The sequence below is a fragment of the Lynx rufus genome, unplaced genomic scaffold (genome assembly GCF_022079265.1).
Source record: "Lynx rufus isolate CCGP_SWC_20201006 ecotype Redwood Valley unplaced genomic scaffold, mLynRuf1.p SCAF_9, whole genome shotgun sequence".
NCBI classification, from domain to species: domain Eukaryota; kingdom Metazoa; phylum Chordata; class Mammalia; order Carnivora; family Felidae; genus Lynx; species Lynx rufus.
The window spans coordinates 105,274,649-105,288,152 of record NW_025814897.1 but is presented as its reverse complement, the minus strand read 5'-3'; the positions used below and the strand labels follow the sequence as shown (position 1 = coordinate 105,288,152).

The window sequence follows — 13,504 nt, the reverse complement described above, 5'->3', positions numbered from 1 at the left end:
ACCCCCCCTTCTTTTCTTTCTTTCTTTCTTTTTTTTTTTTTTTAACTATGTCTTCCTTCCTTCCCTGCCTAGGGGATCTTTACCTCCTTTGTGGGAGGTGGAGATTGGGAGGAGTGGGGAGGAATCTGGGATCAAGTTCTTATCTGTAATATTTACTCCAAAATCAATTTCCCTATATCCTTTCTAGCCTTTGAAATTCACAAGGCTTGAAAGGATGCCCTGTTTTCTCCATTCTTCAGCTACAGCTGTAAGTTCTCCAATATAGGGATAGCTCTGCCTCTGCTCACAGTGGTATCTCTAAGACCTAGTAGTGTGCCTTCCTGGCACACGGTAGGCACTCAGTAAGGATCATTACTGGCTCTCTCTTTCTCCAGTCTGTCCTCCTCCAACCCGTCCAGTAAGTGTCTTCCAGAGGAAGCTTTTGGAAGTGTAGTTATCACTCTGCAGCTCAGCTGCTGGTCAGCTGCCAGCCCCAAGTCTAACTGCCTCTGGTTCAAGGCCCTGCCTGAAAGGATCCATTTTATTTCCTACCACATCCAAAGATGCAGGATGCTTGGCTTGACGGGCAGCCTGTCATTCAACCAAGGACAGTTATGAAGTTCCTGCTGTGTGTCAGGGGCTGTGTTAGACTCTGAGAAACAACGGTGACCAGAACAATGACGGTTCCTGATATCACAGCATTTGCTGTCTAGTGGAGAACACAGATATCAAACAGATACTTGTAAACAATGATATAAATAAGTGATTATAGCTACCAGAATAGCTTGGAGAATTACAGGGTACTGTGGGGGACTGAACTTGAGTCAAGGGTCAAGAAAAAGGCTCCAGAGGAAGTGCCATTTAAAATGAGATTGAAGTTTCCTTTGGAGGCAATAGGAGGGGAGGAGAGAGGAGGGAGGTGTGCCAGGCACAAGTAGTGAAACCAGCCAGAAGGAGTAAGTTTGAGGACTTGAAAGGGAAGCTGGAGAGAAGATCAGGTGGTGGAGGTCAGTAGGGGCTAGATGGTACAGGACTTGGGGGCCAGTCTTCTCTGCCAGGAATACTCTCCCTCATTCAGGTCTCAGCAAAAATGTCACCTCCTCAGACATGCCCTCCCTGAATACCCCTCGTAATGCAGCCCATCTCTCCCATCCACACCACTTTCCATCCGTCTTTCTCTGATTTGTGTTATTCTTGGCCCTTACCACTCTCTGGAATTTTCTTCTTAGAGTTGATTGTCTATGCCACCCCCCTCCCCCAAAGAACGTAAGCTCCAAGACAGCAGAAACCTTGTTCGCCATCACCATTTGTATCTCCAGTTACCAGAGCAGAGTCTGGCACGGAGGCACCCAATCGATATTTGTTGAATGAATGAAAAGCCTGAGGAATAGCAGAAATAGATTTTTCATGGAAAGGGGATCACTGGCTGTTCTATAAAAAGTGGATTAGAAGGAGGCTAGGCTGGAAACAAGACCAATTAGGATGCTATTTTACTGCTGCAAGGGAGAGATAATAGTGGTTTGGACAATCTTGCTTGGCTTCAGGGATAATGATAACAAACATGAACGCGTGTATCGTACTTATTACGTGTCAAAGTACAAAGCACTTTTTAATATTAACTCCTCACAACAACCCTGTGAGTTAGTTCAACCTTTGTTATTTTACAGATGAGGAAATTAAGGAGAGAATGTCATACAGTTTGCTAGCTGGGTGAGCTGGGATTAGAGCACCCATAGGCTGGCTTCAGAGTCCAGCTGTCCTGCTTTGTCTGGATCCCTTATAGTCCACACCACGTGTTCTGTACATGATTCCTTAATCTTATCTTACAGGTATCCACTTAGAACCGACAGATCTGAGCTCTTCCAGACTAGCTAAGTCGTGCAGGAAGGGGCCGAAAAGGTGATCACTTGCCCAAGATCACAGCGCGACTTGGTAGTAGGGGCAGGACCAGAACCATTTCTTAGCCAGTGCTAGTTTCTCGATCCCTCTGTATCCGCGCTTTCTTCCCCGGTCACCTAGCAGTGACTTTCAAAGGGCAGTCCTAGATACACCTGTCTCAGAATCACGTGGAGTACGCCCTGAAAATACATACTGTCTAAGGCAGACCCCGGGAATATGCATTTTAACAAGTTCGTCAGGAAATTCTCATACGCTAAGAAGTTTGCAAGACGACGGTCCCACGGACCAGCGCAGCGCCGGTCTCGACAAAACCTCGTTCCTCGCATTGGCTTTAAATTCCCACTGCATTGTGGGAAATGTAGTTCCGACTTCGTGTCCGCCCCCGGGAGCGCTTTACGGAAGGAGCCGAGCCTGTCCGGAAATGGCCGAGTATTCCCTGGCGGGCCCTTTCCTGCCCGGCTGCATTGTGGGAAAGGGCAGTTTCCGTTAGGTGCTGGAGGCTGAGGCGCGCGACCGGCCGCAGCCCCACGTGAAGCTCTACGCGAGCATCGCTCGGCGGGGCCGCTCCCCGCCAGCCGCGGAGCGTCCCGGAAACAGCGGGGGACCGGAAGCGGCCCGCGGCGGCGCAGAAGCGAATCCCGGAGCCCGGTGCCAGGCGCCTCGGAGCGCAGCGACGGCGCCATGTCCCTGATCTGCTCGAGTGAGTGTCGGCTGCGGCCGATCGCGGGTCGCAGGGGGCCGGAGCGCGGAGCGGGAGGAGCTGCGGGCCGCTGCGGTGCCGGGGTCGGGGCGGAGGCGACAGCAGGGCTCCCGGGGGGCAGGGCGGCGGCTTGTCAGCGCCGGGGTCCTCCTCCTCCTCAGCGTGGGGTGCATTTGCGCAGCGCTTCACAGTTTACATAACGCCTCAAGTTTATTGTCGCAGACGTCACTGAGGCCAGCCACCTCGTTTACGCAGTGAACTGAGGCCTGGATGGAGGGAGCTTGGTGCAGGGAGACAGCTGTGGTGTAGGAATCGGGCTTGTGCAGGACCTCCCTTCCCGATTGGCTTTGTGATCTGGCGCAGGCTCTGGGCCTCAGTTTCCTCCTCTGCAGAAAGAGGGCATTCATTTGCACGGGCTGACGCCGGAGGTCCCGCGCGGGTAGTCAGAGATTCTGCAGTTTGCGAAGGTCACACAGTGAGTTGGAGGCAGTGACAGGGCTGGAATCCAGGCCCCTGGCTCCCAGCCTCAGGCTGCACGGCCACCAAACACAGCGCACATTTATAAAGCCTTTTGGTCTACGCCCCGCTTCCAAGTCTGTGATCTCATTTTATTCTCACAAGAATTCTCCAGAACAGATGTGACGATCCGGGTTTTACAGATGAGGATGCAAGGCTCAAGGAGAGTGTCGCATGGGCGGTGGGGCTAGTTTCTCTGCCCCCTGAATCCATGCCTTTTTCATGCCTTGCGCAGTCTTTCCTTTTGGTATTTTAATGCGGCGCGCATCGGTTTTGCATTCTCATTGTTCCGTCAGGTTACGAGATCATCCCTTTCTCTGTTTGCTTCCAGCTCTCCAACCACCCCCCCTTCCCCGCCCTGCTCTTCTCGGAACCCCTCCATTAATCCAAAAACAGGGAGGAAGGGAAATGAGGGCTAGAAAAAGGAATCTTTCATATTAAAGAAATTGCAGCTTGCAGAGTGTTTTCTCGCTGGTTGTCCCCTCTCTGTCTTGCGGAAGGTTCCCCCCCCCACCCCCCACCCCCATTGCCAGCACCATCCTTCCTTTAGATGTTTACACGAGATGTTTACTGGGTGCCTGCTGGGCATCTGCATTGTACTGGAAGTCAGAGACCAGCCATAATCCCTATCCTCAAGGGGTGCATCGTCTACTGGGGCCGGCATGTAAATGATACCTCTGTTGGGGGTTGTGAGGATGAGTTAATCAATGGAAAGTGTTTACAGTCATGGGTGGCACCTGGTAAACACCACGTAAATGTTTCTTCTTGTTATAACACTTGTCACGTTGCTGTGTGATTTCTTTGTCTATTAATCCACCGAGGCTCTAGGTAGAGATTTCAGTGGCCGTCTGTATCTGTGTCATAGAGCATAATGGGTGCCGAAGCATCTTTGTTCCAAACAGAGATGGGTGGGGATTATCGACTGCTCTGTAGGTGCGTGACACATCGTAGTCGCGCAGAATCATTTGTTGACTGCCTGTCAGGAGAGCGATGGAGAAGCTAGTCGTGTAGCCGTACAGATACGGGGGCGCTACAAAACTGGTTGTCACGTCCTGCTTTCTGTTGAGTGTGGGGACATGTTTTGTTGGGGCCAGTGGCCTGTGAGGCATCCCCTTGTCCCAAGGTCCCTTTCACCACCCCAAGCTCACTGCCTGCCTTTTCTCCACAGTCTCCAATGAAGTGCCCGAGCACCCATGCGTGTCCCCTGTCTCTAATCATGTTTATGAGCGGCGGCTCATTGAGAAGTATATTGCGGAGAATGGCACAGACCCCATCAACAACCAGCCCCTGTCCGAGGAGCAGCTCATCGACATCAAAGGTGCCCGGTGGCTGGCCTCCGTCCAGGGCTGTTGCAACTCCAAGCTTGACAGGGTGGGAGGTGGCGCCGGCCCCCAGAGAGGGAGATAGTGCTCTGTTCACGCAGGCTGAAGGGGAAGGGGGGGGACGGGGAGAGGAAGAGTCCCCGCCTTACGGTTCTTCGCATCCGCTCTCCCTCTCTTGGCAGTTGCTCACCCCATCCGGCCCAAGCCTCCCTCCGCCACCAGCATCCCAGCCATCCTGAAAGCCTTGCAGGATGAGTGGGTGAGTCCCTGGAAGGGAACCGACGGCTCCCTACTTGAGGAGGGTGGACCACGGCACTAGGACTCGGGTGGGAAGGACGGAGCATCGTGTTTTGTTTGGAGGGGCAGGACGATCATGGAGGAGGAGGCGGCCGGTTGTCGAAGTCGCACAGGTCCGGGGTCCAGGTTTAGCTCCCTTGCTCACTTGCCACGTGTCCTTGGGCACCTCGCTCCGATGTGAGTGCTGGGTTTCCTGACCATGACAAGAACTTGGGCCGATCTCTCCGGGTTCGGGGAGAATTAGAATAAGGTTAGAGTGTCACCCTCGTGACATCACGGACTTGTCTCATTTGTGGGTGTATCCGCAGCGCCAGGAGCAGCACCTGGTACTTAGTAGGTGCTCTGCAAGATGAAGGAACGAATACGTCTTGAGCGACCGTCTTGCACGGCACCCGACACAATGAGGGCAGTCCTAAACATCGGCAGTGGCATTATTACCCCGACACGGGGTGGGGGGCGGCTGCGTGGCACTGAGATTTGCCAGTAAATCAGTGGAGATGGGGGTGGGAGAGAGCCGGCTGCCACTCCTCTCGGCGCCCCGTGTTGGCGTGGGGCAGGAGCTCCGGAGCGGCTGCCAGCGCACGCACGGTCCCGGCCGTGGAAGGAGGAGGCCGTGTCCTCCTAACCTGGCCTCTCCTGCTGGGTGCTCCCTGACCCTCCCCACCCCTCACGGTGGCGTGTCCCTCCCCCCAGGATGCAGTCATGCTGCACAGCTTCACTCTGCGCCAGCAGCTGCAGACGACCCGCCAGGAGCTGTCCCACGCGCTCTACCAGCACGACGCCGCCTGCCGTGTCATTGCCCGTCTCACCAAGGAAGTTACTGCTGCCCGAGAAGGTGCAGCCTCCGCCCCGCCACTCCCCCCTCTGGGCCGGTCCTGCTTTGTAATCCCCCGTTTCTAACGTGTTCTTCTCTCCCAGCTCTGGCTACCCTGAAACCCCAGGCCGGTCTCATCGTGCCCCAGGCCGTGCCGAGCTCGCAGCCGAGTGTCGCGGTGAGTGTCCACCCCTCCCCGCCCGTCAGCAGCCCCTGGTGTGTGGGGTCTCACGCGGCTGTCCTGCAGGAGTCTTTGGCGTTCTGTGCCCTCCTCACCTCTACCTCTGTTGTCTTCAGGGTGCAGGCGAGCCGATGGATTTGGGCGAGCTGGTGGGAATGACCCCCGAGATTATCCAGAAGGTGAGTTGCTGGAGGTCACTTGGTGGGGATGGGTCAGCCCTCGGTCCCCCCCGCCGTCCGCCTTGAGTGCCGTGTGACTAGAAACACCGCTCCGTGTGTGGCTCGGCAGAGTGGTGCTGAGTGCGGGCTCGGCCCGCACTGCCTGCGTTCGTGCTCTGAGGTCACCGCTGACAAGCCCAGGACCTTGGGCCGACTCAACCGACTCCATGTCCCGTTTCCCTTCCAGACCGAGAGTAAACGGTGTCTATTTTCTAGGCTCGTGGAATTTACAAGATTGTAGTTACTGGTAGTGCAGCTTGGAGCTCTTACTGTTATCGGGGTTCTTTGCAGGTCGTAGAACGCTTTGTTACACGTTTTCGAGGGAGATAGGACAGATGGAGAACCTGAGGCTCGGATTCAAAGGCAGGCTCCCAAGAGGCCGAGCGGGCCCGATTCCAGGGCCAGCGCCTCTGTCGTACTCACGGCCTCTCCTTTTGTCGGAGCTGCTCGTTTGTGTCTTGTCCGAGCACTTTCCCTGCTCAGCTTGCAACCTCCTGGTGCACACGTGTGAACTGGGTCTGGGAGCCCTGCACTGCTGGCTCAGGTGCTCACTCAGCCATTTGTCCCCTCTGAGGCCTTGGGCAAGTGACCTCACTCCTCTGAGGCTCAGTGTCCTCCCGCATGAAGTAAGGTCATCCGCACCCCCTCATCAGGTTGGGGGGAAAAGTAAGCGGAGGTAACGCACGTGAGCCTTTAGCATAGAGCTCGGCAGATCGCAGGTGTGGGTGCCACTTGTGAAGGCCTAGATGTGACCGGCGTCCGGCGTGCCGCTGGCCTGGCAGAGTGGTCTCACGTTGCGCCTGTTCCCTCTCTTCCCCAGCTCCAAGATAAGGCCACCGTGCTGACCACGGAGCGTAAGAAGGTGAGTCCTCCAGAGCCAGGAGAGGGCCGGCCGGTGGAGGCGCTGACGCCTCAGGGGAAAGGGGGCTCGCCGAATCCCGCACTCACTGCTGCTTTTGTGGGGGGCGCTTTTCCTTTTTCTCAGAGAGGGAAGACTGTGCCTGAGGAGCTGGTGAAGCCGGAGGAGCTGAGCAAATACCGGCAGGTGGCATCCCACGTGGTGAGTGGCCAGGTCCCCGCTAACTGGGAGGCGGGGTGTTGCAGCTGTTGCTGGGGTGGGCGGGCCAGCGTGAGGGGGTGGGGGGGGCTGTAGAGCTGCCTGGGGGCCCCGGCCACTGCGTCCCAGGGCTTGTCTTCTTGCCCGGGGCTGGCTTTCCCAGTAGTGCGGCGAGGGACGTGCTGCCTCCAGGCAGAAGGCCAAGCGCAGCGGATAAGGAACAGAAGTCACTCTTGTTCCCCTGGGCCCGGGGTGGAAGTGGGGGCGTTGCGTGGCTTCGTGGCTGGCCTCGGTTCGGCCGTGACTGGGTTTGGTGTCGCGCCCTCCGCTCAGGGCTTGCACAGTGCCAGCATTCCTGGGATCCTCGCCCTGGACCTCTGCCCTGCCGACACCAACAAGATCCTCACTGGTGAGAGCCGGTCTGGCCCCGCGGGCCGAGGCGGGGCGGGCGGCAGGGTAGGGGCACGCTCCTGTCCTCTGCATGGGCCTGGGGGCAAAAGTACTGTCTTCAGCCGAGGGACGCGGGTGGGCATGACTCACTGTTGGATCTCGTTTGGGTCCTTTCCAGGAGGGGCGGATAAAAATGTTGTCGTCTTCGACAAGAGTTCTGAGCAAATCCTGGCCACCCTCAAAGGCCATACCAAGAAAGTCACCAGTGTGGTGTTCCACCCTTCCCAGGTAAAGGGTCCTGCCAGTCACCCTGGGTCCCTCATTCCTGCGCCCTGGTTTCGGTGGTTTAGGGTTGCAGACCCAGTCACCCAGCACCGTGCCGTGTCCTTGTGAAGTGAAGTGGGCCCGAGGAGGAGCACTGAGCCTCCAGAGTGGGCCCTTCAAGGCCTTTGTTTACAGCCGTGGGTCGCCCTGTCCTCCGTGCAGAAGCCCCTAAAGCAGTGGCCTTCAGCCCAGGGAAAGGGAGGAAATGAGAGCTGGAACAAGCAGACTCATAGGCACGTGGCGCGTTAGGAAAAGGAAGAAAGTCCTGTAGTGTTTATAGTACAAACTATGGAAAACAAAGCTGAGCAAAATCTTAACGTATCTGGGAAGGACAGGTGCGTCCACATTCCCATGGTCCTGCGGGGTCGGGGGGAACTTGACATCAGCCGTTGAACATGGTGAGGGCTAACATTGATGGAGTTGCTGGTTTAGAGGGTACAGGCGGCCTTCAGACCAGATTAGTGACATTGTGGGATTGGAGTCTTTAGGTCTGAGACGGTTTGGGTCTAAGACTGTAGGATTGTGGCTGGGTCTGTGCTTCCCAATTAGCCTCTTCCCTGTCCCTTAAGGAAACTAGAAATAGGTGAATACTGTGGATTTTTCATAAAACTAAATGTTTTTAAAATGGGAGGCACTCCTTTCCTGCGGCCAGGTGTTGGTAAGTTGTTTCTCTTAGGAAATCGTGTCGATGAAAGATGGTAGTTGTTTTTACCTTATAGTGTTTAATGTCCTAACCCAAATAATTGGTGCGTGTACACGGTGGAAGTTCTCTCTCTGCCCCAAATCTTTCTGAGGATTAACTTGCTCCTGAAATCCTGGAGTCTGTGATGCAGCAAAATAGGCCCTTGCAGACCCTCACAGACCCTCTGCTGTTCAGAAGTACGCTGTTCCTGACCGTAGCCATTAGCTAGCTACATGTGTCTATTTGAACAGAGTGAAATAAACTAAAATAAAAAAAACTCAGTTCCTCAGTTGCACCGGTCACCTTTCTCTCTCTGGTACTAGAAACAGGGCGTGGGAGATTGCTCTCTGCTACAGTTACCCTTCTCACCACTAGACAGTGAAGCCTTCTCTTCTAGGCCAATGCTGTTTGAGTTACCATTTTAAATGGCGTTTACCATTGGCTCTCACGCATCACCAGTTGGGTGGATGGTTCTGGGCAGGACAGGCCTGAAAGAGAAGCAGTTGTTGGGCTTATGGCCATCCCCACCCCCCTGTTGTAAGACTGTTGGGGTCGATCTCTTCTGCCTCTGATATTTTGCCTCTTGGTTTTCCTTTTAGGAGCTGGTGTTTTCTGCCTCCCCAGATGCTACTATCAGGATCTGGTCGGTCCCGAATGCCTCTTGTGTGCAGGTTGTTCGGGCCCATGAGAGCGCAGTGACGGGCCTCAGCCTCCATGCCACTGGGGACTATCTCCTGAGCTCCTCCGATGACCAGGTGCGGTCCCAGCCCAGACCCTGCAGAGGCCTGCTGGTCTCCAAGCTTGAACATCCGGGGAGGAGGGAACACCTTCCTGTTGGGCACCCACTTTCTTACTGGCTCGCTGTCTCTATTTTTTTAGTACTGGGCCTTCTCTGACATCCAGACAGGGCGTGTGCTCACCAAGGTGACAGATGAGACCTCTGGCTGCTGTAAGTTGTCATAGAGGCACTGGGCTCTGTCTGTCCTTTGGCTGCTTATCATTTATTTATATGTTTTACTTAATCATTTGCTCCTTTGTTCTTAAGATTTATTTACCACCAGTGCCGGCCGGGTGCCAGGCGTTGTACCGGGCACGGTGAACAATGTGAAGAGAGGCCCCTTTTGCTGTGCTGGCCTCTCCCTTGGGCTCTGACCACAGCTCCCTGTCCCTCCCCCACAGCTCTCACCTGTGCACAGTTCCACCCTGATGGACTCATCTTCGGAACAGGCACCATGGACTCGCAGATCAAGATCTGGGACTTGAAGGTGGGACATGGCAGCCTCCATCTGAGGCCCAGGGTGTGAGCTCGTGACTATGCGGTGTGATAAGTGCCAGTGGCACCCGGCCCTTGGGTGTCCCAAGGGCAGAGACACGGTGGCTGTACGTGCGTGTGTGTGTGTGTGTGTGTGTGCGCGCGCGCGTGCCTGTGTGTGATGTGGTGGATGTGGCCCGGGGTCTTGGGCTGGGCCATCTACCTCTGCGATTCCTGTTAGTTGTCCTTCCCTAAAGGACGGTGGAGGATGGCTCAGAGGTAGGCATCCGGCGAACTCCCCATTTTGTCCGGGTCGTGACCAGTGGGTGACGTTGTACCACTCGTCCTCCACCTGTAGGAGCGCACCAACGTGGCCAACTTCCCTGGCCACTCGGGCCCCATCACCAGCATTGCCTTCTCAGAGAATGGCTATTATCTGGCTACGGCGGCTGATGACTCCTCTGTGAAGCTCTGGGATCTGCGCAAACTTAAGAACTTTAAGACACTGCAGCTGGATAACAATTTTGAGGTGCGCCCCCTCCCTTCCCCAGCTCTGTCGGTTGCCTCTCCTCACTTGTTGATTCTTCAGTGAATCAGTCTAAACTGCTTCTGTGCATCCCTAATTGTCCCATAATTTCTGTTCTCGTGTGACCTCTCTCCTGGTTCTGGCAGGTGAAGTCACTGATCTTCGATCAGAGTGGTACCTACCTGGCCCTTGGGGGCACAGATGTCCAGATCTACATCTGCAAGCAGTGGACAGAGATCCTTCATTTCACAGGTAGGGTCTGACTCTGGGATCCTGAGGTCTCCGAGTGTCCTGGCCCAGAAGGAAGAGGGTAAATACCACGAGGTTAGGAATTTCCAGGGAGTAGGCCTGAATTTGCCTAGGCAGCTTTTACTCCCTTCCTGAGGCGATAGAGTTTAGTGGCTAAGAAACTGCACTCAGGAGTCAGACTGCTGGGCTTTAAAGGCTGGCTCTACCCCTGCAAGCTGTGCGTCGTTGGACAAGTTACTTTGTCTCTCTGGGGAACGATAATAGGGCATACTCAGTGCGGTGAGTGTGTGAGGTTTAGCTGAGTTTTTATATATATATAGATATATATGTGTGAAGTCATGTTTATGCACATAAACGTATAAACAGATGAAATAGCTGTGTACTTACCCACGTACACATGTGCATAAATAATTAGAACCGTGTTTGGCATGCTTGTTTCGGATTTGCCATTGTTCAGCATTGTGTCTTTGTCTTCTGTGGGATTGGAGCAGTGACTAAGATCCAGGCTTTGCACTAATGGAATTTCCAGTCAATTTAGGAAGGTAGATGTGGGATGAGTTTACAAATAATTACTTGATTGCAATTTGTTTCTGAAGTTCATTTATTTTGGGGGAGAGAGCGCTTGTGCGGGTGCAAGCGGGGGAGGGGCAGAGCGCGAGGAGAGAGGATCCTTAGCAGGCTCCACGCTTAGCACAGAGTCTGACACGGGGCTCGATCCCACCACTGTGAGATCATGACCTGATCCGAAGTCAGGAGTGGACACTTCAACCATCTGAGGCCACCCAGGTGCCCCTACTTAGTTGCGATTGTAAATGTCAGAGAAGAAAAGCATAAAATGCTGAGACTGCGGATAGTAGGGCTACTAACCTCCTGATAGTTGCGTGGCCCTGGGTACGTGACGTCCTCTTTGAGAGCCGTAGCTTTTTCATGTTTTAAAATGGTCACATTGGCACTGCTTTGCAGATGGTGCCAGCTGGTGACACAGAAATGGCTTGCGTGGTGACAGAGTGCCTGCTGCACACTTGGGTGCTGAGTGAATGGCAGCTGTTAGCTGTCTTTGTTGATGAAATTCTCATCCTCATTAGCACGTTGTGGGCAAGACCCAAGATGCTTCTCCCACCCCCGTGTTCTCCTGAGCCCGGCTCGGTGTGTGTGTTCCGGGGGTGCCCAGGCCTAACTGGAACCCTTCGTTGGGCTCCGGTGTTTCGGAGTTGAGCGGGGTGCAGCAGTGGGCCGGAAGCACAGCCTGGGCTCTGTAGTGGGGGCCCCAGGCGTTGTCCTAAGCCTTCAAGGAATTTGCTCTGATGCTCCTGAGCTACCCCAATCCAGCAAGGCACGTCACCCAGCCCCTTCTGCCCTTGCTACAGCCCTGCCCTGTGCCGGGGGCCCAGGTTCCCTAAGTCGGAACCCCCTGAGCTAGGACAAGCTAACGGACGGTTCCGATTATAATATAAGCAAGGAGTTGGAACTAAATATACGCTATAAATAAATACGAGTCAGCTGAGCACTGAGGTTTTAAACCGAACTGAAAACTCAGCCCAATTTTTAAAAATAAGGTGGTGAGAAGTGGAAGAACAAGACCGTGTCTGCTTGGTCTGTCCCGCCCTCTGCCGGCTCCCAGTCAGTTCTAGGACTTGAACCGCGCAGAATTGCAGTTGCCCCAAAAGCTCAGGCAAGGAGGAGTGACGTTCCTCTGTTCACTCACCCCACAACAAAAACCTGAGTTGTCGCTGTGTGCCAGGCGCCGAGTAAGGCCCTGGGGATGGAGGTTATGCAGGCTGGACTAGCGCCCTGCTCTCGGCAGCATGAGTCCACTGGGAAGTAGCGAGCACTGACCCAGGGAGGGCTGGACAGACTGGGAGTAGATCGTCAGGATCCGCACTCAGACCCGAGGGGGAGAAGCCTTCTCACCTTTGCCTCTCGTCTCTCTCCTCAGAGCATAGCGGCCTGACCACAGGGGTGGCCTTTGGGCACCACGCCAAGTTCATCGCTTCAACGGGCATGGACAGGAGCCTCAAGTTCTACAGCCTGTAGGCCCTGGCCCTTCTGATCTGGGAGCTGGGCCTCATCTCAGTAGAGGGGTAGAATTAGGGTGGGGGGGTGGGGGGAGGAAGGGGAGAGACTAGCGGGGGAGGGGGGGGGTCTCTGGGGCGGGACATTCACATCATTTCACTCTGGTCCGGGTGGTGACCTGAGAGTCACGGCGGCGGGGACCACCCTCATCCATGCAACCTCCAGGCCTGACAGGAAGGATCATGGGAGGTAGAACTGTCACTCTCTGAAGGCTCGGGTCGGAGCCCAGGGCCTCTCCCCTCATGGCGTTCATGGAGTGTTCCAGTTCCTGGGAGATGGGGAGAGGCTGAGCCGAGGGACGTGTGAAGGGATGGGCATGAGGGCTCTTGCAGGTTTTTGTAAGCAGTGATTTAGTTTCATTAAAAAAAGAAAACAATAAACCTAGCACCTTCCTGTGTGTGTCTGTAAAAGGAGCCTTAAGCCGGGACGGTCAGGGGGAGGAAGCACGTATGCCAGAAGGATTCTTTCATGCCCCTGCGGGCCTTGACCTTGGGTTTCAGAGGATCTCCTGTCACTGGCACCGCCACATCTTTTCTTTGTGGGACTGGCTTCCACAGCAGCCCAGAAGGGAGGGAGAAACAGCCTTTTCTTGCTGGTGAGGAACTGTGAGCACAGGAAGGACTCCCTCCGCTGTGGGGGCTGCGAAACCTGTCCCAGGCTGGCTTAAATCAGACATTCGAAGCTCTGGCTTTTGAATGTTTGAAGTAGAGCTGATTCCAGGGGAGACCTCCAGAGCATAAATAAACATGGAAGATCAGATAGTGAAGGTGAAGGCTGCTGTAGGGGGTGAGAGTAGGATTCTTGCCACTGAAGGTTGGGTGGCCTCTAAGGGCTTACAGTCTTCTTGCTTAGGACCTAAAAGCGGGGGAAGGGTGCTGCCGGGAGGCCAGGTTTCCCAGGGGGAGTGAACAAGGCCAGGGGAGGGGCAGGAGGGAGGCCAGGATGTGTGACCCAGGGTGGCCCAGAGAGGTCTTCTGGACCCTGGATGAGAGCCGTCCCGTGACATGATGGGAGCCAGTAAGGGA

General features: G+C 55.0%; 1 protein-coding gene across 1 annotated transcript; it reads left to right on the top strand.

Moving 5' to 3' along the window:
* The first annotated feature begins 2,353 nt into the window (after window positions 1–2,353).
* Window positions 2,354–12,498, top strand: PRPF19 (pre-mRNA processing factor 19). Its single transcript, XM_047071646.1, has 16 exons — window positions 2,354–2,578; window positions 4,263–4,412; window positions 4,599–4,675; window positions 5,407–5,548; window positions 5,632–5,705; window positions 5,825–5,887; window positions 6,747–6,788; window positions 6,912–6,986; window positions 7,317–7,392; window positions 7,552–7,661; window positions 8,979–9,134; window positions 9,259–9,328; window positions 9,559–9,644; window positions 9,990–10,160; window positions 10,304–10,409; window positions 12,343–12,498. Exons 1-16 carry the CDS (start codon window positions 2,560–2,562, stop codon window positions 12,438–12,440), a joined length of 1,515 nt encoding a protein of 504 aa, XP_046927602.1. The 5' UTR covers window positions 2,354–2,559; the 3' UTR covers window positions 12,441–12,498.
* Window positions 12,499–13,504: the final 1,006 nt, after the last annotated feature.